Source organism: Eleginops maclovinus, chromosome 15, assembly GCF_036324505.1.
Source record: "Eleginops maclovinus isolate JMC-PN-2008 ecotype Puerto Natales chromosome 15, JC_Emac_rtc_rv5, whole genome shotgun sequence".
NCBI lineage: Eukaryota > Metazoa > Chordata > Actinopteri > Perciformes > Eleginopidae > Eleginops > Eleginops maclovinus.
In genome coordinates, this window is record NC_086363.1 from 16761348 (window position 1) to 16787577 (window position 26230).

Below are 26230 nucleotides of genomic sequence, written 5' to 3' on the forward strand. Positions count from 1 at the left end.
CAGCAACACACCGGGTTTGTATTTGTAACAGCCCTCCGCTTTATTGAAATACATCGGAGTCAGGTTAATATAATGAGTTCTCCACATCAGTGTGGCAGCCAGTTCCATACATTATTTTTTGTTTTGACCTTACACCTTAAATATTTTTTTTTTTGTGCAAAAAAGAATCTACATCACCTGTAGTGGGTTATCCTCAGTAAAACGCCCAAACCGTTCAAAAAAGGAGCAAGTAAAACAACAAACCGAAAACAAAAATGATTACATCTATAACATGCAAAACTGTACAAATTATTACAAAGCAATCCTAGAAAAAAAAACAAAGTGTAATATGATATGAAAGAGCAAAAATAATATAGAAGGTACTGTAGATAAGACCTCACTGAAATGCAAAGGCGTTTGAATTTTTTTTTGTTGATTTTCTTACCACTGTGGCACCTGAGCCATAAACCCCCTGCCACCCTCAACGCATTTTCTCCACCTTTATCCTGCCGCCTCCACCTCTACTGTACAGCTCTCCTCACCATCCATCCATGAAGATTATTCATTGGTTCTTCTGACAATTCCTGAGTTTCTCTTTCTGTGTAGGATCCGTTTTTCTGTACAATATGGGCCAATAATAAAACACCCCAACCCCTCCCCATCTATCTAATACATTCTACAGAAACTGCAGGAGACTCACTAGCTTTTTAAAATAGGTGGTTGTTTTGGAATAAAACCAGCAGACCCCCCTCCCCCCTTCTCTTCATATAAAATGGAATACTTAAAAGAAAACACTTGGAATGGATCGTGTTAGCGCCGCTTAGCTTTGTGTCCCTTTCTAACACACAATGGAATAGATTCTGAGTCTTAAAGAGTCACCAACAACAGGCCGGTATCAGAGGACAGATGACACCACGTTAGACCACATTTTATTTAGAGTTTAATGTTGCCCCCCTACAGTTTGACACCCTTCTGCCCTCGACCGAAGCACTATCCTATCAGGGGGTTCCAGGTACTTTATTTCCGAGGCCTTTCTAACATCCAGCCCTTACAGACCACAGGAAGCTCTGAGGTTAAATCATCTGCGCTTTATCAAGACAAACGGTGCTGACTTTAAGTGTTACATTCTGCTTTGTAGTGTTTTTAAACAAATGTGTCGTCAGAGTATACATGAGAAAGATCGTCCTCTATTGTCCTTTTTTTAGTTTTTGGTTAAATCAACACTGATCTTTATTCCGTAACCGTAAATGATCACTTCCTCCTCGGACAGGGAGGAGGAGGAGGAGGAGCAGGACGAAGGCATAAAAACACCACCTCAGAGTGCGTGTGTGTGTGGATACATGTGTGATAACTGTTCACTCTACAGTAGTGTTGATCCAAACGCAAACAGAGTGGGGGAAAAAAAACAATGTGTCATACATAAAATATAAAACAAATCTAAAATCAATGGGTAAAAAAGAAAAGTGGTTTAAAATGGCTTTTTGTGACAAAGGAAATGAAGAGGATTCTTGGTCTCTCCTGTGTAGTTCTCTAAAGTATTTCCTTATCATATATTACTCTCTACTTTCAACCTATGTACATTATTGTGATGGTTGGTCAGTTTGGTTGTACAGCAAGGCGGAGCGTCTACACTATGACGATGATGTCACTCGCGTTGGACCAATAAGGAGAGAGCACAGATGTGATGATGTCATAGTAGCTTTTTGCTGACGGTCAAAATAAAAAATAGTATAAAGTCACCGCACGTAATATCATGAGCAAAAGAAAAATAATCCTTTCTCCTTTTTTTTGTTACATTTTGAATTTTTTGCAGCACCCAAAGAGAAAGCAAAGAAAGGGTAAGTGAGGGGGGAGAGGCTAAACTCCACCCGTCTGATTCTGGCCATGAAGCAAAAACAAGCCTCCCTTCTAAGATTGATAAATAAATTAAAATATCGTCCCCTCAAACCCAACGGGTCCTATGTACAAGTACAAATCCTCTTCTCTCATTATGATCCTCTTCTCTTTTTGTTGCATCGTGAGGCTTTAGAGTCTCTGAATGAATCTCAGCGTGGGAGGGGGTGGGGGGTGGGGGGGACAGAGTAGTGTCAATGACGCTTCGGTTGATAGCAAAAACACGGGAGCGCTTCATTCCTATATCGTATGCCCTTTCTGAATTAACACATGCACACACGCTTTTTGGCAAGCGCATACAGCTTCACACACTCTCACACTCTCACACACTCACTCACACACTCACACACTCACACACTCACACACACACCTCAAACATCAGCACCTACATGTACACTCATTTTTAAAGTTATCCCTCGGAGAGACGACGAGTCTTGGAAGTACGATAAGACAAATAGAGGTCATGAAGTGGGACAAATGCTCGTCAGGAGGTGCAGTTATCTGGGCAGTGAAGGGGGGGGGGGGGGGTGTCATAAAGGTTGTGAGAGGTTGCGGGGGAGGAGTCCTGTGCTGTCGGTCAGGGGGCTGGCGGGGGGTGAAGAGGTTTCAGGCGGAGGCTCATGTGTCCCAGCCCATCCGGTCTGTGCTCTCCAGGGACAGGGACTTGGCCTTGTGTGGGGAGGCCGGGCTGGGGGGGCTGCTGAAGGTGGAGCTGTTGGAGGCCGTGGAGTGACGGGGGGAGTCCGAGTCCTGGAGGGGGAGAGGAGCAGGGGAAAGACAGGTAAGTTAGAGGAGGTTCAGCTGTAACGTACATTACAGTATTCCTGATTCACACTGAGGAGCTAAAGGCTAACTGTGGAGGCTAGCAGAGCTGCAGGGACCAATCACGTTCATCCAGAATCAGAAATAATCCCAGGCAGGGGGGAATGTTTTTTTGGGACAGATGTTCCATTATACACAACATTTAAAATAGATCAATAAAATATAATGTTTTGTATAATATAAGAAGTAAGAATGTGCAATAAAGATCAAATAAAATATGTATAAAAATAAGAATGAAAGTAAAATGTCCAATAAAAGGTATAAAAAGTATTGATGGATAATTGGATTTTTCTATTGGATTTTGCATTGTTGCAGAGATAGGATCTGTGCTAAACACATGTTTATACTCATGAGTTTGTTTAAGCACCTCTATGATGTTTGAAGTGTAAATGCAATCAGTGGAGGTAAAAATCTAACATTTTAGACAAACTAAACTACGTCTCAATTCTCCACATTTTTTAGGGAAACTTTCAATCTTAAAATTCATGTTCTGGCTATTCAAGAAGTGCTTTATGTCATAGGAGAAAATACAAAATATCTCTTAAGCTGTGTAAACCATAGACCTTATTCCAATCAGGACTCATTCCTGCAGTATAAAGATATTAAATAGGGACCCATTTTAGACTCCCATCTACAGCAGGGGGAGGGATACCTCACTGATGCATAGCGCTCTTTCTGCTGCTCAGTGTGGGGGGAGGACAGATATAAAGGGAGATCAAACCCCCCCGCCCCTCCGTTTTCCACTACATCCCACACCATCAGCAGAGGACCGGCTCAATTGAGCAGAAATGATCAGCTGAGGGAAAACAAACATGCAGCAGGCCAGATGAGGGGGGGGGCATACTGTACTACTCCTACAGTATGACTGTCCTGATGAGACACATGATTCTGTAGAGGAGAGGAAACTACATGCATGCTACTGGATTCTGTTTACAGTCCGGTGATAATATCCTCAGGTTATTATGGGATGGATAATTATCTCATGTGTTGTTTGGATACACAGTTTCCTGTTCAGTGACCCTGATGTAGTACAGGCTCCTGGGGGGATTCTAGAAACACACACATGCTCTGGCTTGTAAGCAGCTTTTATTTCATTTTTTTTACCAATATTCTTCTTTTTGCTGTTCTTCTAAGTACACCAACATGAAGTGCTGTATATTAGAATGTAGATTTCTTGGACAGTTATTGCGTTTACTATTGATGATAGTTATTAACTAAAGTAGTGGTAGAAGGCGCAATATTTGTTACAGGTCAAATGTGTAAATATTATTTTCATCAAGGATTGTGGTGTTGGATACAAATCAAACTACTCACAGACTAAATCAAGTATCTTACAGATCCTCTCAAAACACAGAATCACACCGGGTTTAACTAATGTTAATAGTAATGTTAGTAATGTTACATGTTAGTCTCAATCACAATTCTGGTTTTTCCCCAAATCGTTGGCCCTAGTTTAACATACATTTCTATTGTATCCCAGTGTCCCCCCCAGGGATCAGGAAGTAGTTCTGACTCTGATTGAAACTACAGAGCGGCTGCAGTGTGTGTGTTGGGGGGCGCACTGCCCAGCTAGTGTGTGGATGTGTTGTGTTTCAAAGTGCTCATCCTCATTCTCATCATCATCATCCGACCCAGAGATCAGAACCGCTCTGAAGCATGCAGCTGTGCTCCATCTGATCGGCTATGTGTGATCAGACGGTGAGGCCCCAAGCGCACGCACACACACACACACACACACAACTCTGTGTCTTTATTTTGCTGCGGGGCTGACAGCTCATGTCAGGAACATGGCGGCGTCTGTCGGGGAGCCGTGTGGAAGCAGACATGCTCTGTGAGGGTGGAGGAGATGGAGCAGCAGCGTTTATCCAGCGACAGAGAAACATGACGGAGGCCGGGGGGTGTGAGGGGTGGTGCGGCTGGCGCTCCGGTGAAAGATGTGACAGCCATCAGGTGGGCGAGGCACGGTCCGTGCCTGGCTAATGCGTGTGTTTATGGAAATGACACAGTGTGTGTGTGTGTGTGTGTGTGTGTGCAGATACTCAGTGACACTCTCAGGTTGACATTACCTTCATCTTACTAAGCAGGGTCCTTAAAGCCCTTTTCAGATCGGGGGTCTTCTCCGACGGGGAGACCGCCTGCCACTGCAGAGGAGAGTTCACACTCAGCGCCCGGCCCACAGACAACATGCCGGGAGGGGGGAGGGAAGGAAGGGGGCGAGGCACGGCTGAGTGAGGGTGGAGGGAAGGCAAGGAATGGGGCTGATGGGGGCCATGAGGATGAGGGGGGGAGCCACGGGAAGGATGGCAGGCGCTTTGAAGGTGTGTGGGGGGGAGGGTTCTGGATAGAAGTTGCCCAAAAATCGCAGAGGCTACATTTGATCCGAGTTATTTGGTGTTTTCCGGGGACCGTTACACGCTGATTTGAGGCAACAGCTAGCCCGCTAACGCTATAGCAGCTAGCACAGGAGAGCCTTTACAGCGCTAACATCACAGGGAGCTAACGGTGTGTGTGGGATGAGGTGGAAGCCTGCACCGGGGCCCGGGATGTGTGTGACGGATGGGTTCAGGGAGGAGGTGTTTGAAGGGGAACAATATTATGGCTTTTTATAATATTTCAGCTTCATGGCTAGCTGCCGGATTGCAGGGGGCAATGTCTGGGTCATACAGAGCCAATGCTGGGTTGACATTACCGGCTGGACGGAGAGCTTCAGTTAGTAGAACATTAGTGCTTTAGCTCGTCCACACTAAGCCTCTCTTAAAGAGTTTCATTTTGAGTAGCTAGTCAACCGCACATGAAGCCGTATGCTCAGCTACTCACCTCTCTGTCAAACTGGGAGAGCGGGGCGTCGCCGCAGTCCATGCCCCCCCCTGAGGACAGGGAGCTCTCCGAGGGGGAGGTCATGGTCTGCCGTTTGGAGCTGTAGCTTCCTCCCGACAGCTCTCTGCGGAGCGCACTGCCGTTCTGAGAGGAGGAGCCTGGAGAGAGGAGGGGGAGTTGAGGGAGGAGCAGCGAACAGGAGGAGCAGGTGGAGTGTGTTCAGCTCCGGTACTCACGTATGCCCAGCCCGCTGCTGGCGCTCATGGAGCGGCCCGGCTCCGCCCGGTTCTTGGTGATGGAGGGGATGCTGACGGAGCCGCTGAAGCCCGCCCGGCTCTCCTGAACACGGACGTTCTGGTTTAAACACGCACGGAGCAAACACACACACACAGGGTGCAGTGCAGGGGACAGCAGTGAGGAGGGGGCAGTGACACACACTACATGCAGCTGAACACTAAGCTGTGATTGGTCGCTGTGGTTTGCATGCATGTGTAATAAACCACAGTCTGACGGGTTGGGGGGGACTATACAGGATAAAGGGGTCTGATGGAGAGGCGGGGCAGCGTGGAGGTCAGCAAGCTGCTCAGGTTTGCTAACAAAGCAGGTGCTGATTGTTAGCAAACATGCTAAAAGCCGTGGGGGGCGGGCTGGTTCTGAGGTAACACACACATCTCACACACTCCCAAGTGTTGTCTTTTTTAATGTGTGTGTGTGTGTGTGTGTGTGTGTGTGTGTGTGTGTGTGTTTAACGTGCGATCCTGTGTGTGATTATCCTGCTCAAAATACTTTATATTCATAATAATATCCTGATAATCAAAGATATAGATTAAAACATTACTCTCCCCTGCATGAATAAAGAATTAATACCTTAAAACCTAAATATATTGGAATCACTTTAACTAAAGTAATAAACTATGTTTTGCATATATGTTTTATAAAGGATTTAATCATAGCATTAATAAAAGATTAAGAAATCCTGTTTATTTATAAATCAGGCTCTGGTTATTTTATTTACATCTCGTCTGACCATAATAGAAATAAACACAACCTATAGCATTTTATTTTTATTAAGCCCTTCTTCTACGTGTCAGTGTGCTCACACAAGTCTTTAACAACGTGCAAGTGTGTGTGCTATGCTTATATTTTAGGATTCTACCATGGGCAGGTCTTTGAGGATCTGGATCCCGTCTCCTGGTCCCATGTGGGCCACGTGGTTGAAGTTGGTGGGGTTAGAGATCAGCTTGTTCCTCATCTCTGGATCTCGCAGCATCTCTCTGGAATCACAAACACACACAGAACATAAGAAGAGCCCAGACTGCTGTGATTGGTCAACTGCTTAAAGATGTCCCGCCTTTTAGCATATCACGTACAATATGTTGAGCTACGATCGCCGACCATTAGAAGAGCGAGTGTTTCAAAGTGATGTCACTATATTAAGGAAGTAGTGTGAGAGAGAAACTGCCTCTAGATTTTAGCCCAAAGGAGTGTGTGGGAGAAAGGTATAACCCCCAAAAGTATAATAGGGCCTCTTTAATGCTCACTTGCATAAAGATGTCATGTAAGCATTGATTGTTCCGTATTTTCTGAGTGCCGTATAGCATAAAAACCTTACTTGAGTCACATGTCTCTTCTACAGCAATTTAATCTTTACTTAGTCCCCAGTTTCTGTGTTTCTGTTGTGTTTTATTCTAGTGTTCCTGAGAGCTTTGGTAACGGATCCAGGAACAGCTCAGAGAGAGTACAGAGTGTGGGTGCTGCCGGGTGCTGCAGGAGCTCTACCTCCTCTGCTGAAGCCGCTCCTCTTCTGGCACCTTGAAGGAGAAGCGTCTCTTGTTGTTCATGCTGCGCACCATCTGCTTCCTGCTGTTGTCTGACGTCTCCGGGACAACTAGCTCATCACCCTCTGCGAGATCACAAAAAACACACAGATGTTTACGAGAGAGACGACAAAGTGCTGCAAGTACACTTTGCTGGTTCTGACTGGCCTGTCAAACCTCCTACAGTTACCCAACTTATAACATAATGAGCAGAGGAAAAGTCAAAAAGTGAAACAAATTCCTGGAAACTGTAGCTTCATATCCAGCTGGAGCTTACTTAGGAAGCAACTGCGAGACATAAAACCTTTACTTTTTGGAAAAAGAATGGAATAAATAGGAGGATTTGTTGTGTCACCCTTCAAAGTCTTTTTCTTCTTCCCACAATACTCTTGTGAATTCTTACCGGCCAACTTGTTTCTGAAGTAGATCAGCCGTACTGTTTCCAGGCCCAGCAGGTTCAGAGAGCCGTCCACATTCAGAGGTCGCACCTAAAGAGGAAGCATCACATGTATAGAGTTATGTGATGGGGCAATAGACCAACTGCACCAATCAGCAGCTCACACTGTCTTAAGAGTTATTGTGTGATATTATTCAACTGAGCAACACTAACTACACTTCCTATTATTACGGTATTACTCTGTATTTCCAGCAATACTCTGATTAATCTCATCATTAATACCTTTAATAACCACTGTATATATTGTAATTTACACATTTTTACCTATTTATTGTGGTTAATTATTGTTGTAACGAGCATATTTGAACGTCTTATGTTTAAATAAAACTTAATTCATTTAGATGTTCTTCTTTTGTACATTTTTCTTTAACTTCTTATGTCTACAAAATATTTCCATTTTATTTTATTTTACCTTTTTTATTTTTCAATGAGCAACTGTCACAAACATAGTTTCCCCATTGGGTAAATGAATTATTCTGATCTGCTACATTTTACAAAAGTAAATGTTGTTTATTTATTATGTCAATCTGATGTAAAGTAAACTTAACAATTAGGACTTTTGGTTTTCTATTCATCAGAGGAATGAGTCAGGCTTCTATGATGACAGAGGCAGGTAGGATGCTTTTTAAATCCAGCAGGTGGAGCCAGAGAGGCCTTCACTTGTCCAGATAACTTGACACATTTTCTGCTGACCTTCTTCAGAGGGATGGTCTGAATCCACTCCATGGTGTTGACGTCGAACACGTCCACAGCGTTCTCACTGTACACCGACAGGTAGGGGGCGTTGTAGCCTGGACAAAAGAAAACAGCATTGTTTTTTTTTAAATGAGCCTCCATGTTTGATCTCCATGTTAATGAATATTGAGATGAGCACTCACAGGCGGAGATGGGGACAGCGGGCCACATGAGCTCCTGCTGCCGGGACCTGCGGCCCTGAGAGTCCACGTACACCCCGATGGAGCTAAAGCACAGCAGCAGCTCCTTGCTGGAGATCTCCACGGCGCACAGTGCTTCCAGGCCCTGCTGTGGGATGAAGGCCAGGGTGTGGTCCTCGTGGTGGAGCAGGTTGACGGGGGATACGTCACCATGTACACTGTGGAGGTCAGAGTAATTACGTTCAGAAATGTGGAGGAAGGTAAAAATGACCTTAACTTACATACTATACTGAGGCGCAAACTCAATACTCTAATGTTGTATGTGAGGGAAAGACTCATCACTTCACTAGATCTCTGGGACAAACATTTGACTTTTCATTTACCAGACAGCTTTACGTGCTAGTTGCTTAAGGTACATTTGAGTGTTCATTTTTTGGAAAATAAATTAACTAATTAATTGTTTCTACTTCCTCTGCTAAATAAAATATGTATAAGGACTCTTAGACTAGATGGAAAATGTATTTTCAAAAAAAGCTGCAGATAGTAGAAACTCATTAAAAACGTTGACTTTTTAGAGAGATACAGCGACCAAGTTACAAACCTCACGGTCTTACAGAATATATGCTTTGCTCTAGATTAAAAACTACACAGCCGTATATAGAGGAGTTCAAATGAGCAAACCATAAGAACTTTCAGCAGTAAAATGAATCAATGACATTAAGGCCGCAGTAATGTTGATCAAAACACTGACATTTTACTGCACAATTACTCATTGTGATACTTGAAGCACATTCTGCTTATAATACCACATACTTACAGTATACTTAAGTAAGGTTTAGAAAGATTTAGATTTGTATTCTTTTAAGTAAAGGATCTTAATACTCTTCACTGGATCTCAACACTGCAACAACAAAATCAGATCTAAAACCTTCAGAGGAACATCTTTACTGTGTTTATAGCAGTACCTGTAGCGTGTGAATCCAGACTGGTATCCAACGTAGAGACGCTCACTGAGCAGACCCATCCACTGAACGGGCCCCGGGGCCTGCACCTCTCTCAGCCGGCGGTGACGAGCTTTACTCTTATTCACCTGAAGAATAGGAGGGCAAAGTTTATACCTCAGCGAATAATATAAATATGATAAGAGGACTACTCCTGCTTTGTGTTCCTACCTCGTAGCAGATGATCTGTCTCTTCATGGCCACGCAGAGGCAGGTGAGGGAGCCGTTGCGCACGGGGCCGGAGACGATGGTCTGGCAGCCCTTTGTCTCTGCCAGCTTGTAGGACTCGGTCTCGCGGCCGTCCAGGGCCTGCGTGGGGAAGAGACGGACATGGCGGTTCCTGCCGGAGATCACCGCCAGCAGCAGCTCCTGGGAGATCAGGTCGATGTGGTGCACTTTCTTGTTGTCCCCCACCCGGATAATATCTGAGGGGTGTGAAGAAATGTGAGGACAAACGTACAGGAAGAACACTGTGAGGTACAACACAGATCTTAGAGAGGGGATCTTACCATCTTTGGTGACATGGATGACAAAAAGGCCTTCCTCGTTGCCTAGGGCGACACGCTCGTGATCTGGGGGCGGTGAAAATGAAGTTTCAGTAAGACGACAGAAAACGACATTCTGTGGGAAAAGTTTCAATTTGCTAGCTCCTTTATTCATTCTCTCTTCTGATTGGCTGTGAAAAGATAGCCTCTATTGTTGAGGTGGGGACTGCATAGAGATTAGCTTCCTATTGAACCTCTGTAGTGCTTTTTCTCAGCAGGATTGCAGTGTGGAGCTCACCTATGATAGCAGCAGACTGGGTGGTCTTGATGAGCGGCAGGGTGCAGTCGTAGGCCTCCTTGGGGACGTAGACGAAACGCTCCTTCAGCTTGTTCTTCTTGAGGATGCGGTGCAGCTCGTTGAGGAGGCCCACCCATTTGTTCCTCTCCTGATCGCTGTCGGCCAGGATCAGGATGGAGGGCTTGTGGTTGCTGGAGGGGGAGAGCTGGGATGCCGTCACCTGGGGAGAGAAGAAGGTGAAAGGTTATATGAGAACTATTCAGATTTTTTTTTAAATCTTCAGTTGCAGAAAAACAAGAATACTCACTCTGAATATACAGGGGATGTCTTTGCGACTGGCATGGATGACATCAGAGGCCAGGACAGAACTTACTGAAAACTCTTCATCCCTGGAGGACAGGAGGAAGATAAAAGGTTAGACCAGTGGCTGCAACAGTGAGACCATTAGTCCTTTAGATGATCGACAGAAAATCAATCCGCAACTATTGGAGTTCAGCTAAATCATAATTTATCTTGAAAAATTTTCCACTTGTTGATTTGACATCTATAATAGTAAATTGTTTCAAATATTTAAGTATATATAAGGAAGCATACTTTTCAAAAATAAAAAAGTGGGGTATCGCAATGAGTCTTTTCTATATAGACAAATATAAAGTAAAGACATTTTCTTTTTAGTTTAACAATCAAAAATTATTTTAAAAAAACCAAATAAAAGTAACAAAATAAACACATTTTAATAATGATAAAAGTAATTTAAAAGAAAAAAAGACAAATAATAATAAAGCTATCATCCTCATTTAAAAAAAAAACTGGAAGTCAGAATAAAGTTAATCCCTAACTTGAATTCCTAGACTTCTCTTACCTCATATCTATGACTTGGCTGACTACGACACTTGGCAGAGTTGCTTTTCCTTCTCCCAGTTCGTACAGGAACAGTTTGAAGTCACACACCACAGCCATCGCCCTCTGCCAACCCTTCTTCACCCCGGTCGGTTTGGGCACCTAGGACAGAGACAGAGACATAGATGAGTGATTCTGTGTGGGACATGACCAGGGTCTCCAAAAGTCTGCATTGTTTTAAAGTGACTATTCTAATTCACACAACCATTATCTGAGGCCAGAGCCAAACAGAAGTCAGGTTCACTCACCCTGACGGTGCCTTCATACGCAGTACCGATCCCCCTCTGAGGGTCGATACCCAGCGGGCCCTTGGTCTGGTCCTGGGGCACGGGACACACAGCTGGAGCCTTGTCCGCACACGTTACATGGCAGGAGAAGTTACACACTGGAGACAGGGAGACAGACGGAGACAAATAAGATGTTTGACTGCTAAAACATTTAAAATCTATTTAAGGGAGTTGTTATTGTTATATAAATGTAATGCTACTTTTATGTTTTTATGAGTGCAGATGACAATAAAGACTTTGAATCCGTCCTTACCTTCACAGGTACAGCCTTGACGTATGAGCCCCACCATGAGGGAAGTACACTGGTTACACTTAGTGGGGGTGCTGAAGGACTTCACCACAAACTGATGGGCTTTGGGCTGTGGAGGACAAACATGAATGAGCATTAAAGAGCAGGAGAGACATCACGAGTGGTTGTTAACATAACGCAGTCTGGTGTGGGGACGTTTAACCAACTGAAAAATGTCTAACCTTAGGAGAGGAGCGTCCAATACTGCCGTACCCTCCTGAGCGCATGGTGGGGGTCTGGACTGTGCGAGGAGGGTGGTCTATCAACTGCATGACAGAAAAAAGTAAAAGATTGAGCAGTGAGATAAAGTACTTTGGCTGTATTTGAACTATGTATGAATATTCACTTATAAAACATGGTAAACGGCTTCCAAAAAATCTGAAATAAGGTTGAATGTGACAAAGTAGGAGCTGGAATTATATACTATAAACAGTTTCTAAGAGGGTCATATTAGTAGAATGTGAGCAGTGTGATCGCTTGCAATGAATTGTAAATTATCTGTTCCAAATTTGATTTTCCAGCACCACGAGTCTCAATTAGAAGACTGGTATTAACTCGTAGCACCATGTTGGACACAAGTTCTATTTTCTCCTTTTTATTGCATGGCTCAAATGTCTCCATTATTGAGCAAATTGCAATTGACCAACACTGACACACTCAGTATTGTGTGAGTTGTAGTACCAATTTCTTGTTCCTCGACATGGACATAACTGGTGATGGGGGGGACAAAAGTCTTGTTGTACTAAGACATGACAACACTTGGCAATACACAAAGCAGAAGAGTGTAATGCCCAGCCTCAGGGAGGGTCTGACCTCTATGGGCTCCATGTCACTGGCCATGGAGGGTGACCGCGAGCGGGACTTGAGGTGCAGCTTAGGGTCATCTTCCCTGGATGGAGTGTTAGAGGGGGTGAAGTTATCCATAGAGTCCACCTGAGAAGGGAGAGGCAGGATGGAGAGGAGAGGGAGATGACACAGGGCAATGTAAGAAAGGATAGGTGAGAAAATAGGGGGATGAAAGAATGAAAGGAGATGAGGAGGAGGTAGGGGAGGAGAAAAAAGCAAAAGGAGTAGAGAATTATTTACAAAAACAAACAAGAGAGTAATATGCAGCATCCATGCTTAGAGAAAGAGCGGGGGCATAATACACAAATAGAAAACATTACACAGATATTATGGTCAAGATGTGTGTTCATATCCAGTGGCCTCCACATCTTATTGCACCCCATGTGTTGTACCAAGGAGGAACACATCACAGCCCAGTGACCATGCTAGTGTGAGACACCCCAAGCACACACCTTACACCATGCACAGCCATCCACAATGCTACACCAATACACAGAGGCAGCACATAGAGCAATACCCAATGTTGTTCAAATATTGAAAATCCAACACATGAATGCCTTTGACAAACACAAATATGAATCCAAATGTTTATAGGACCCCTGCCATGCAATCAGATAGCCACAGGTAACATACGCAGGAAATGCACACACAAATGAAACACCGACATGCCCAGAGGGCACATTTAAAAAGCTGAATGAGATCACAGAGAGCAGTGATGGTGCTTACGCGTCTGCCTTTGCTAGCTGGGCCAACGGATGGCGAGCGCTTCAGTGGCAGGAGAGCAGAGAGTGGCAGAGACAGAGAGATGAGTGAACATCAGACAGGCTGTCTAACAGAGCTCAAACACAGTCAAACACACGGGGGCTAACTATTTCAAAAGTAGATATCTATTACTTTTAACCAACTATCAACTGTTTTTCTGTTACTTTTAGCCAGCTATTCACCTGCTAATCCATTACTTGTAGCTAACTAGACTGTTTATCTATTAGTTATAGCTTACTATTTCAAACCCAATATATTTTACTTTAAGCTAACTATTTCAGAACTTACTATCTTTTTCCTGAAGCTAACTATCAACCATTACTTTTAGCTTACTATTTCAAAACTGTATTTCCTTTACTTTTAGCTATATTTTTAGTTCTGTATCCATTACTTTGACTATTTTTATGTCAACTATAGCTAACTTATTAAACTGTTTATCCATCACTCTAACCAATAATTTCAACCATTCATCCATTATTTGTAGCTAACTTAATCCAAACGTGTTCTTTAACTATTCCTATAACTTTTAGTTGGGTAAAGTGCAGATCAGGTAATACTTGGAGATTTCCACAACCTTCCTGCCACTTTCACCAGCACCACTAAGAGTTGGAAAACACTGCATGAGACTACTGTATGTCTTTGTGGGTTGAATTGAGGACAGAGGCTGGATAGGATGGATGGGGGGAAATGGGAAAATAAAATACACATGGTGATGGGAAGGGAGCTGGAAAAGTCAATACGGAGCACTGTGACAACCTAAGTTCTCCTTCTGGCAAAAAAAAAACTCATTACACAAGTATGTAGGAATTAAAAATAAGTACGGAATACTTTGTGGCTCTGTTATGTTCGACACAATTTAAAGCACCAGAAAGCCATTCGAATAGCCCACTGGCTTGGCTTACTAGGACTAGCAAGCAACTGCATACAAGAGCAGAACACTTCAAAATAAGTATATGCACTTGAAATAAATCATTCGCATTAATCAGAATTTCACTACTTCTCTCTAGTCCCATCTATTTTTAAGTTTCAATGGATGATAGTGGGCCTTGTTTAAGACAAGATTGACATACTTAAAGGGTTTCTGCTCTTGTTTACAGTCACACTGATGCAAAGACACAAAACGTACTGACGTAATACACAGATCTAAACTGTCTTTCTCTACTGTAAAACAAAAAAACTTTTACTCTACTACAGCATACAACTACTGGTACACACACGTAGACCTCCGCCTAACCAACACTTACGTCTTCCCAAAACTCAATTAAAGAAGATGAGGATGAGGAATAAGAGTCCTGATGTACCAGAGAATGAAGCAAGGAAACAACCAAAAAGATAGAACAAAAATAAAGATTGTGGAAAAATCATACGAACAAAAAACAACAAAAGCATGAAGAGAAAGCACAGATATATTTTATGACCTGCTGATTAATGATATTTATGATGTTCTGGATCATAGACTTAAAAATCATTCATTTCTGAGAGATGGTTGCTCAAATCAGCTGTATTGTATTCAGGATTTGTTGTGTTATATACTTACGTCAAACTGGTCAAGCGCTGAGGTGGGGGCGTTGAGAAAAGCCAAGAAGGAATTCTGGGAATCCTGGTGCTTGACACCTACAGACACAGAACAAATAACACCAATCGAGGTGAGGTATTAAAACATCAAAGGGTGACTTAAACAAAATGAGTCACAGGACTGTTTCTAAGAAATGGGGGGGGGTTTCATATGACCTGAGTAACAATACATTTCCATGCTCATAGCACATGATTTCCTTTCTGTATTATGGCTTCTGATGCAAAACCTAATTTGGGACATTATGGGACTTTTAGGGATTATTTCTCATGGAAAGTTTCAGAGGGTGCAAGTTATTGTGTATTTTTGGGCAATAATGATCACCAAAAAATGTTCAAATATCACCATTTGTGAATTAAATCCAACAAGAGAAAAAAGTGCCTTCTGGTTTGTTGTTTTTCATTTTAACCTCGGGGAACGAAGTATTCTAAAATGATATGTTAACAGTTAAGCGGCTTAGAGGATTGGGTGCACTGACTGAGGAAAGAGAGACAGAGGTTGCTTATTTGTTTACCTCTTCGTAGCCGCAGCTCCTCCGTCTCTTTCTTCAGCCTGTCGATCTCTGCGAGGAGTTCCTGGTTTTTACTTTCCACATCTTGCAGTTTACTGGTGGATCAGAGACGATAATGCATCATATTTTATCAAGAGGTTTGTTAAAAAATATCTGAAATCTGAAAACAAACGACAAATCTGTTTTATGTGAAACCTAAAATCTGTCCCTGTGATTATTCAAGCATCCGTACCATTCCGTGGACATGTTGTTAGCCTTGACTTTGTTCAGCTCGTCCTGGATGCCCTGCTTTGCTCTGATCTCAGCGTCTAAGGCCGACTGCAGCTCCAGACGGGCCGACATGTCCAGCTTGGCGAAGCGCCGCATCTTCCACGGCATGTCCTGAATCAGAGAGTAAAAAAAAATTATAATAAATGAAGGGATATGAAAAGGGAAGAGGATTGTTGAAACTGAGCCATTTGTTCTTTCTCTGAAGTTTACACTTGCTTGTCAAGATAAGATAATATAAAGATAAGATAAACCTTTATTAATACCCTTGGGGAAATTCAGGTGTCATGGCAACAACAGCAACAGAATGAAACACAGGATGGGACAGATAGAGTTCACACAAGGATAATAAGACGGTAAAAAAGAAGAAATATTAAGTAACAGTGTAAAACGAGTATATGAGTTACATGTATACAGATCATTCTAAATAAAAAACATGTCTATATGCAAGTTAAGTCCAAGTCCTTATTGAAGTTTTTTTTTCTACGTTTAAAAGTTTGAATGTGGTGGTCAAGCCTTGACAAGAAAACAACATAAAAAAGGTGTCGAAAGATTCCAAAAAAACACATCTTACTTAATATTTATCATCTGCTCAAAGGGCAAATTTATTTCACCTTTCATAATGACAGAATGAATTTCTAAAGGAGTTTGAATCAGTGTGTGTGTGTTTACCGTGGCCCTCGCTCCCAGGCTGGTGTTTCTCAGTCCCTCCAGCTCTTCTGTCATCTTAGTGGCCAGAGCCTGCAGATAACCCCGAGCATCCTTCTCATCACTCACCCTGCAGCAGACACACACAAACACACAGATTACTAATCATGCAGAGCCATTACAAGTACATACACACACCCATAAATAATGAAGACGGACCTAATACCTGTTTTGACTGCAATACATCACTTACATTGAAACTTGTTTATGTATTTTAAACTGTCTTTAAACAGTCCACAGGCAGATGAATTCAAACCCATCCTACTTTTCCCTCCATTTATGAAAAAGTGACACCATTATATGCTCTTTATCAGTTCCAAAGCATTACATTTACAAACACCTATAGATACGGACCCACGCTCAGGTTTCAGGTCTCAGCACATTGCTAATGTAACACATTGCTAATGTAACATTAAAATAAACACTGCCTGTGTAAAGCATACATTTTCACCGTATCTCAAACTTTCTCTCACATTTTCATTTGAATTCCTCAGAAACTAAACAAAAAGTGATGATATGTTGTCCACATATCATATTTCACCCCCTGGAATCCTGTTTCCCCATTATATGTTCTGCAGTGTCATAGTATCTCCAGCAGGGGGCAGCGGTCATCGCTAAATTCTTCTTTAAAAATGCATTCCACTCAACATTTGTATGTGCATGTCTGGAATGTGAGTTTGTGCTTTGGTGTATGTATGTTTCTGCGTCTGGATGGATCTATTAGTGTGTGTGTGTGTGTGTGTGTGTGTGTGTGTGTGTGTGTGTGTGTGTGTGTGTGTGTGTGTGTGTGTGTGTGTGTGTGTGTGTGAGAGTGGTATGTGTGCTATGTGAGGACTGCGGGCTTGTCCTACAGAGGGAGGCTGAGCAGCTGGCAGAGTGTCAGCTACGAAGGGAAGTGATCTGAGAGGAAGGGAGGGTGAAGCGGCTCTGAGATCTTTAGAGGCATGTAAGAACGCTGCAGTTATACTGTACGGAGGAACCCGATACACTACCACACAACATGGGTGTGTATGTGTGACTATACCACTGAATACGTCTATAGCATCAAAGGGAAGGTACACGCCTCAGCTTGTAGTGGGGACATTTGAGAAAGTTCCTGCTTGCATGTGTGAGAATCAATCATATATCTTTATATTGATATACTAAAGAGAACACAAAGTGCGTCCCAAAACAAAAATGCAAATTAAAAAACAATAAAAACACTTAATTCCAACCAGCAATAAATAAACAGAGGACTTAAAGAAGCAAGAATCAAATATAATTCAAATCCAAATTAAAGGTGTGTCTATTAGCAATATGAACACTGTATGCAGAGCAGCATATTAGGGCCACACCTGTACAACGCCTGCAGTGCATGATCTAATAAAATGATACTTTGCAATAGTTTTTGGTAATAAGGAAAGACTATACTCGTACGGCGTATTCTTATAGGCATGTGGAATTTGGAGAATTTGTCTAAATTTAGCTGAAAATACTGACTTGATTATTTGTCTTGGAGTTTTTTCTCTTAATATAAGCCGCTCCATCACTCGCCTGTGCAATTGTTATTCTTTCTAACCAACAATGGCCCAATCATCCGTCCCATTTTTGATTTACAGAGTTTACCCAATTACACAAATTAATCAAATAAATCATTTTTCTCAGGGGGCTTTAGAGTGTGTACATCCCATGACACCATTTGTCCTTGGATCCTTGTACTACAGAAGGAATAACTTCCAATTAATTAATGATTGTGGAATCTTTGGGAAGAGCAACAGAGGAGAGATCCGTCTCACGAGACTCACAGATGTTTGTATAGATAGAATTATATCACTGACAGCCTATGTGTGCGCGTGTCTCACCATTGGATGATTTCCGTGATCTGGGCCTCCCAGTGAGCCACACTCTCCTTCTTGTCGGCCAGCTCCCTCATCTCATCCTCCAGCTGCCTATTGGAGCTGCTCATCTTCTCAAACATGCTGGTGAGCTGCAGGGATGCACACAGGGAGAAAAAACACATCATATTAGCCATCATGCTAAAAAGCGTAGCATAGTAAAGCTGTCAGTGGGAAGCATGACACCTGGTAAATGGATTCATATACAGTATATATAAATAGAGACGCCATGACATAACAAAACTGAAGTACTGTGTGATGAGTCTAACAGGTAACGTTGCTGCGGAAGCAAAGGTGCTCTGCCTTGAACGTGATGACTGCTCCGATATGGAAAATGAATCATTGTATTGTTGAAGGTTATGACAGTTTTCATGAGTCAACTCCCAGATGATCAACCACGCTTGACTGCAGTGCTGCTGTAGAGGTGTGTGAACTCACACTCACACCTACAGAAACAAGAAGGGTGATATAACATGACGCGCCAGTGAATACTTTCGCTCATTCCAAGCCTCAAACTGCCCTATTGTTTGCTTGAATATCTAATTGGTGGGCGCATATTTTGGGTGTATTGCAACGGTAGAGACTGATGTAATGGTCAAACTGAAACTGTAATTTATTATTGTTTTGAATTAGCTTGCCAATCTAGCTTTTCAAACAAATGTTTTGAATATCTCTGAGAACAGCCAGAAAATGATGTTGTTGAAAAAGCTTCAGGCCACTGAAATAAACACAAACATGATATGAAAGAATTTAGTTTTTAAAGCATGTGCTTTTACTTGTTGGGCCCTTTTAAGGCTGCATTGGGTAAGGTCTACCACTGATGAAATCATTGTTTATATGACAAAAGTGTAAGTGTTAGCAGTCTGTGGTTGCTAATTGCATCACAAGCCCCAAACCTTGTAGAAAACACAATGTAGGTTAAATCTGCACTGCCATCCAATAATGTAACGTAAAACCTTAAATTACATTTACTGTGTTAGCGTGATGTACATCGTGGCATGCCAACTTATCGTGAGGTTTAGGGCTGCATATTAAGTGGGAATTATATCGAAGTCGCAATATGGACTAGTGCGATATCAAAATAGCAGGAGGTACAATATTTGTTTATGGCTAAATATGGGATACAATTGTGCAGAAATATGGCGGCCCACAAATCATATTATAGAGATATGACACAGAATAATTGTTTGGTACAGATTCTGCTGCAGCAACGGCGGTATGGGAAAAATAAAGACCTTTTTAACATATAGCACCTGAAAATTAGCATAATAGATCCCCTTCAATATTTATTTTTAATCACTAGTGAGAATAATGATTAAAAAAATCCCCAATGGCACCAAAATCTTGTTCATATCTCAAAATAATCACAAATACTCTCACAAAATCATTACCTGAATTGTGCAGCCCTAGTGACAACTTATTTGATTCATTTTCTTACTACATTTCATTGTAGAGTTAAAAGGGACTGCTGATTCTGAACTGGAAGGAGACTGAAGCACTCCTTTGTGCACCAGTCAATTATTATTATTATTATTATTATTTGCATACTTATTCTTTATTAGTTATTTTCTCACATACCCCTTTACATCCAATAGTACTCCAATTTAGATAAACCGTTTCTTTAACAATTGGTCACAACATGTATAAGGACTCAAACCCAAAAGAATCAACATGAGAATGAAGAACAAAATGTATAGAAATCAAATCAATAATAACACCAAGAACGTAAATAACAACACAGGTTTCACACAAATAAAATAAAAGATGGGTTGTATATAAGGTCCTCCTACATATTACAATAATACAGTCCAATAGACTTAGGAAAATATCCACATACTAGAACATAAACAAAAAAAAGAATACCTAATTTTAAAGAAGCCATATTATATTATTTTGGGATGTTACACAGCCCAGTTCCTTTTTATGCAGCCTTTATAATCCTTATATTATTAATCCCAGTTCCCTCCTATTACCTCCACCCATGGTTTACATCCTTTGCCCCAGTCAACTCTAACAGTAAATACAGAGCTGAATCCCAGGTCGAATGCACGCTAAAGGGTCTGGAGCATGTTAGTGATTGTGACGTTGTGTTAAATATTTGTTATTATGTCTTAATATGTGTCCTTGTTAATGTTGCAAATGGAGCAGCTGTCACGTCATTTTACACTTAATCTGACTATTAAAGTATTATCGTAAGCCTTGCAGAAAAAGAAAAGAATTCGGAGAAGAAATGTCTGGCAGTAATCTAAAGCTCCTGTTTTCTACAAACGTAATATATTCCTCCATAACCTCGTTTCTCTGGCTGAACCATAGCTGAGCTCCACTTTCTGTATCATTACCCCACATCCATCACCAATTCCAGCTTGTCAACAGTAGAAATTAAACTGAAATCACACACAAAAAGGCATCATAGTTGAAGATGGAGTGCTCTGATTTAGCCAACAGGGTTGAAATTCATGGCCTCCTTTGAAAGATAAGACTATTCAAACAATAATATTTTCACACACTCCAAATGCATTGAAGAACTGTCTTTGTGCAAAGAAGCAAATCATACAGACGGATCTAATCTGTCCGGAGTGCTTTAGCTTTTACAAATATTATTTCTCAGAATGTGAGAAAACATTAGTGATCATTCCAGTGTTAGCCACATACATATTCTCCTCCATTTCCTCGGGATAGTTTCCATTTTATCAGCTGCAGACTTGAAAAACAACACTCTTTTATTCCATATGTCAAAATGCCTCCCACTTCTTTAAATTGGGAGCCTTATTAAACTTCCAACAGCTATTTCCAAAGTCAACAGAGTTTAATCCAGAGAGCCATTCCATCTGAGTGTGTAGGAGGCTACAGGCTGTTTTTACCGGAGATATTGAACAGTGATTTCTTTGGCAAAGCCAGGACAGAGGGGGTGGAGGAATGTGATGAAAGAGTGGGGTTACCTGGGGTTAAGGAATTGTGGGTATTTTTTTACAAGTGTATGTGTGTTTTCTGAAGAGATAAACAGACCACTAGGCTCAACTTGAAAGAATGTCAAATACGAGTACAAATATTGACAGAGAAAAAGGAACCGGATTCGTTTTTTCGTGTGTTTTCGGAGAGATATTTGTTTATTTCTGCGTAAAAATGTCTTACCTTATCCAGCTCACTGGACAGCTTCTTGTTCTCTTCGGTCAGCAGGACTCTCTCCCTCTCGTACTTCTGCTTGTACTCGGTCTCAAACTCTTCCCTCTCGCTTAGGCTGGAGGAAACACACAAACATGGAGTGTTAAATTTGTGACATAACATACACAGACATTTAGTCCCTACCCATAATTCACAGCTGCAACTCCAATCTTGAAGCTGCATGTGGGAACTGATCTTTGTTCAGGTTGGAAGCAGAGCCTTAAGGTGAAATCTGCAAGTTTTTTTTAAAGGTTATGTAGCCTGCTAGCTTTATCGCCGCTACATGCAGCTGTCATTTGATTGGTTGCGCGTCGAGAGGTCAGCGGTTAACGGCGTCAAAGCTGAAATAATTTGAACTCCAGGTGCCGTTAAGCCCCCAGGAAGTTCACCGGATATGATGGAAATATTCACAGTGGCAAAATAGTGGAATGGTGGAATACAACTTCTGTGTCAGTCTGTGACATCATTGGGCCCAAAAACTACTTTTCGCATTGACTTGCATACCCAATAGGATCACTTTTATAGCCGTTATTTAAATCATTATGATCTAAAAGCTGTAAAATGCGCTCAAAGCCGAATCCACAGTTATTTTCTCTCTATTTATTTGACGGAGCCGAGAGCGGGAGATCGGAGGCGGGGCTAAAGGAAAACTCAAGTGCGAAAGCTCTATGGCGTACAAAGTGCATTCAGCTTGACACCTTAGTTTGTTTTCATTTTAACATTTATACTAAATCAGTTTTTCAAAAAGGGACTGAATTAAGAGATTTCAAGTTGTTCAGAATTATTTTTTGTCTTTCAGGCAAAATACCAGGTGATGTAATAAGGGGTTTTATAACGGTCTTTAAGTCGATGTCTCATCTATCCTCCTACCTTTGTTCCTGTGTGGGCCTCTGAATCCACACATTTCCTCAAAACTTAAATCAAAGGCTTGGTACTGAGACCAGGTACACATTATTCAGCCTGAATGCGTTAATACAGTCAGAACCTGATCCAGTTCTGTTTGAAAGTGAATTAGAAAGCAGTGAGAATAACATGTGGGGAACAGCAGGCGGGAGAGTAAGACTACAGGGTACAAAAACAAAGCTCTAAAGCTTTCTCCTCAAAAACATTATTTTAATAAAATTTGATTAAACCAGCAGTTCTTAACGTTGGATCAGGCCCCCCCCCCCCTAGCTTCGAGGGGGGTCTGAAGCAGAAAAATAAGTTTTCATTTCTCTGTATTGCATATCCAAGTTGGCACATTTTGACACGATTTTTACTAAGTGAACCCTATTCACCCTTTCTTTATCCTTTAAAAAAAGATACCAAACTTTTTTTTTATACATTTCAATTCAGAAATACATCCTAATTTAAGTCAGGCCGGATTGAGAAGCTCAGTTCGACAGCTCATTCTGCCTTGACATTTGCTTTCAACTCCAAAAGGACCTATTATGCCTTATGTATGTCAGAGTAGAGGCACTAAATAGAAATATGAACCTGAAAATGAGCAGAATATGTCCTCTTTAATGGCTCAGGAAAAAAGAAAAACATTTTAAAACGATTGCCTATAAGATCACCTATATCAGCAACTGTTCCAAGAGGAAAATAAATGACAAATCTTCTTCAGAATGCACACCTCCATGCATCCCTGTGTGATTTGGGTCATTATGGAGGGATGAAAAAGATTATCTGGTTGGGTTGGGAGCAACATTACTATAACATTCTGATAACATATTAATCTAACACTAGTCTAGTAAGATTAACCACTCACTGCCACTACACATTTATACCAGACTCAAGCTATTTTTAATACCACTGTATTTACCTCACGCAGCCATCACTGGAAGACGCAATGAAGGAAAAAAAAATCATGTAATCACAGTCGGGATATAGGACTCAAAATACAAAAGAAACAAATCATTTGCATGGATCAGATGTAAAAAAGACAAGCTGATGAGTACCTCTCCCGGCGAGTCTTGTCCAGCTTGTCTTTGAGCATCAGGATCTCCTTCTGCAGGGCAAGGTGCTGGCTCTCAGCGTCCCGCAGCTCTTTGCGCAGAGCCTTCAGCTCACTGCTGTGCTGGCCCTCCCTGCGCGCCAACTCCTCCTCGTACTGGACCGTCTTCTTCTCCAGGTCCCCGCGCAGGCGTCCCACCTCCTGGGTCTGGTCTGCTGAGGCCCCGGGGGTGGAGGAGCCGGCCTGCTTCACCTGGGTGGGGAAAAGTGACGTTAGTGAGGATGGGATGAGGTATGGAGATAAAATAATGGAATGGTAAAGGGTTCATAAGACTCCCTGGCTACTGTTGTATTTTTAAAAAGTATTTTCCTAACAACTTGTTTTTAAAAATTTCCTGAAAACGTTACGGAAAAAATGTGGAATCAAGAGAAATAGCTTAATAAACAGTTATTAGCATTCATAGTTAGCATTTTTTGTTTAATACAACACACTCTATAGCACACCAAATATGGCATAACATGGAAAATGCTTTATCAGACAAATAATTTACACAATCTGTCTATCACAGTGTCGCTTGAACTATAGAGGAATTGTATGACCGACTCTCTCCTTTCCTTTTATAAATGAGGGTCCAATGTATGGTAAGCTAAGGGAGGCTACAGAGAAAGCATTCATGCTCATTTCCTATCATCTAGAGTTCAAACAGCTCCTATCATGGCTGCCATTTCACTACTTCATTTCACTCAGTTGGTAACCTTAAAGTAAAAAAAATGGACCTAAACCCTTGTGTCAGCACAGAGTAAAAACACGACTATCTGAACACAGTCTTGACTTTTAAAGACGTGCAGTGACTCTGCTGATGGAGGGGTTAATGATCATCTGTGTTTGTTTGCACACTCACCTTAAGCCCCTCCAGCTCCTCCTCCAGCTGTCGGCTGTACTGCTCATTACGCTCCCTCAGCTTCCTCTCTTTTTGTGCCTCTGCTGTCTGCTCTTCAGAGTGCGCCTCCATCTGACACACACAATTGGATGCAATGTATGTCATGCACTATTTCCATGTTACAGCCATTGAAACATTGTTTTTTTAATCTACGACGTGAATAGAGTGGTGCAGTGATGACCTATTTTAGTAGACCAACCCGGAATTTAGCACCGCAGGTGCTCCCTCCATAAAAATAAATGAAAACGTTTTTTCAAATTCCAAACGAATGTTAATGATACTAACACATTTGTTCAGCAGGATAATCGACACACAAACACCCTTTATGATTTTTGAGGTGCAAATGCAATCAACAGAAAGAAAAAAGCTAACGTTATAAAGTTAGCATGTGGTCTCATAGCATCACCAGCGCTAAGCTAAAGGCGGCTAATGTTAGGCATGATTACGTTCAGTTTCGTCTCACCCAGAAACTTGTTAATGACCGCTGTTTGTATGACACATACCTTTAAGCATTAGTCAGTGGGGTGTTTCCTGAAGTGTTTTATGAAACTTGAAAATCTCTTCAGCTTGTATTAACCACAGACCTTATTTCAGGCATCAACCCAAAAATATATATATTTTCTACTTTAACCAGAATGCTAAAATGCTAACTAAATTCCAGGTATTAGGACTCATTCCTGCACCACTCTATCTTCATGGAAGTCTAGAAATATTTCATAAGGTGATAGGAGTACTATAAAAGTAGGCAATAGGTGAATGGAGACAGAACAAGGTGTGCTAGCAAACACAGGGAGACTACTCTACCTCCTTCTTGGCCCTCTCGGCCTTTCGCACCTCGAGGCGGAGTGCCTCCACCTTCTGACCCTGACTCTCTACCTCCTCCTCTTTGTCACGCAGCTGCCGAGCCAGGCGTTGCTTCACCGACCTGCAGCAAAAGATCAGGCAAAGGTGAGGAAAGGAACAGAATTAGGCAATAAATGAAATGGAATACCGCCTAAAATCACAATTTCTGAGTTTAAAAAGCAGGAAGTGCAGCTGTTTTGGGAATTGCTCCTACCTGAGGTCTGTGAGCCTCTCGTTTAGCTCTGAAAACTCCTGCATTGCCAATTTTCTCTGGCTGTGAGCATCCTTCAGGTCCTTCGACTGAGCCTTCAGCTTCTCGTTGGCATCCAAAAGATCCTGGCCAGAGAGAGGGAGAGTTTAGATATACATTCTCACAGTGACTTGAAAGAAAATACAATACTAAAACAAGCTAGATTTATTTGAATTTTTGGACAATCAAATCTGAGCAGATGTTTTTTCTATTGATCATTGTTATTTGGTCCATGTGAAATAAAACTATTTTTTGACTATAGAACTGTATAACAATACTACCACGTTTTTCGATTTGATTACATTTATTTTAATTTCCATATCTGCTCTCCTCTCACACTCCCCACAGAACACTGGTTGTACCTTGTGCATGTCGTCCCTCTCCTGTGAGACACTCTTCATCTGTTTCTCCAGAGTCCTGGTGTGTTTGGAGGAGTCCTCCAGGTCTCTGCGGGCCAACGACACATCCTCCAGCTGCTTCTCAATCTGACCCGAGTCTGACAAACACATAAACAAAGGAATATCATTAAATCAAATACATTACGTAAACATTAACTATTTTCGCTCTGGCTGCTTTATTCATTTTATCAAGGTTTTCCCTATTCTAAAATTATAATTTGAACATTGATTCATTAGCAC

General features: G+C 41.8%; 1 protein-coding gene across 6 annotated transcripts in view; it reads right to left on the minus strand.

The window, feature by feature from the left end:
- Positions 1 to 15: 15 nt before the first annotated feature.
- cdc42bpab (CDC42 binding protein kinase alpha (DMPK-like) b) overlaps positions 16 to 26230 on the minus strand; it is an 89419-nt gene continuing 63204 nt past the window's right edge. Inside the window, exons 13-43 of one of the 6 annotated variants that reach the window (XM_063901442.1) lie at positions 25955 to 26088; positions 25557 to 25678; positions 25304 to 25424; positions 24461 to 24571; positions 23564 to 23811; positions 21594 to 21699; positions 18429 to 18553; positions 16552 to 16657; positions 15845 to 15993; positions 15616 to 15707; positions 15066 to 15142; positions 13493 to 13531; positions 12734 to 12853; positions 12103 to 12186; positions 11885 to 11990; positions 11593 to 11729; positions 11307 to 11446; positions 10752 to 10833; positions 10445 to 10664; positions 10171 to 10233; positions 9833 to 10086; positions 9626 to 9750; positions 8664 to 8878; positions 8479 to 8576; positions 7732 to 7816; positions 7291 to 7414; positions 6668 to 6785; positions 5748 to 5850; positions 5512 to 5669; positions 4761 to 4835; positions 16 to 2622 (exon numbers count right to left, since the gene is read on the minus strand). In XM_063901442.1, coding sequence (XP_063757512.1) covers positions 2491 to 2622; positions 4761 to 4835; positions 5512 to 5669; positions 5748 to 5850; positions 6668 to 6785; positions 7291 to 7414; positions 7732 to 7816; positions 8479 to 8576; positions 8664 to 8878; positions 9626 to 9750; positions 9833 to 10086; positions 10171 to 10233; positions 10445 to 10664; positions 10752 to 10833; positions 11307 to 11446; positions 11593 to 11729; positions 11885 to 11990; positions 12103 to 12186; positions 12734 to 12853; positions 13493 to 13531; positions 15066 to 15142; positions 15616 to 15707; positions 15845 to 15993; positions 16552 to 16657; positions 18429 to 18553; positions 21594 to 21699; positions 23564 to 23811; positions 24461 to 24571; positions 25304 to 25424; positions 25557 to 25678; positions 25955 to 26088 — 3869 coding nt within the window. In that variant the 3' untranslated portion in view covers positions 16 to 2490. Of the gene's footprint in view, positions 2623 to 4760; positions 4836 to 5511; positions 5670 to 5747; positions 5866 to 6667; positions 6786 to 7290; positions 7415 to 7731; positions 7817 to 8478; positions 8577 to 8663; positions 8879 to 9625; positions 9751 to 9832; positions 10087 to 10170; positions 10234 to 10444; positions 10665 to 10751; positions 10834 to 11306; positions 11447 to 11592; positions 11730 to 11884; positions 11991 to 12102; positions 12187 to 12733; positions 12854 to 13492; positions 13532 to 15065; positions 15143 to 15615; positions 15708 to 15844; positions 15994 to 16551; positions 16658 to 18428; positions 18554 to 21593; positions 21700 to 23563; positions 23812 to 24460; positions 24572 to 25303; positions 25425 to 25556; positions 25679 to 25954; positions 26089 to 26230 lie in introns of all 6 variants that reach the window. The other 5 variants (XM_063901441.1, XM_063901444.1, XM_063901445.1 and 2 more) reach the window with 5 other exon arrangements.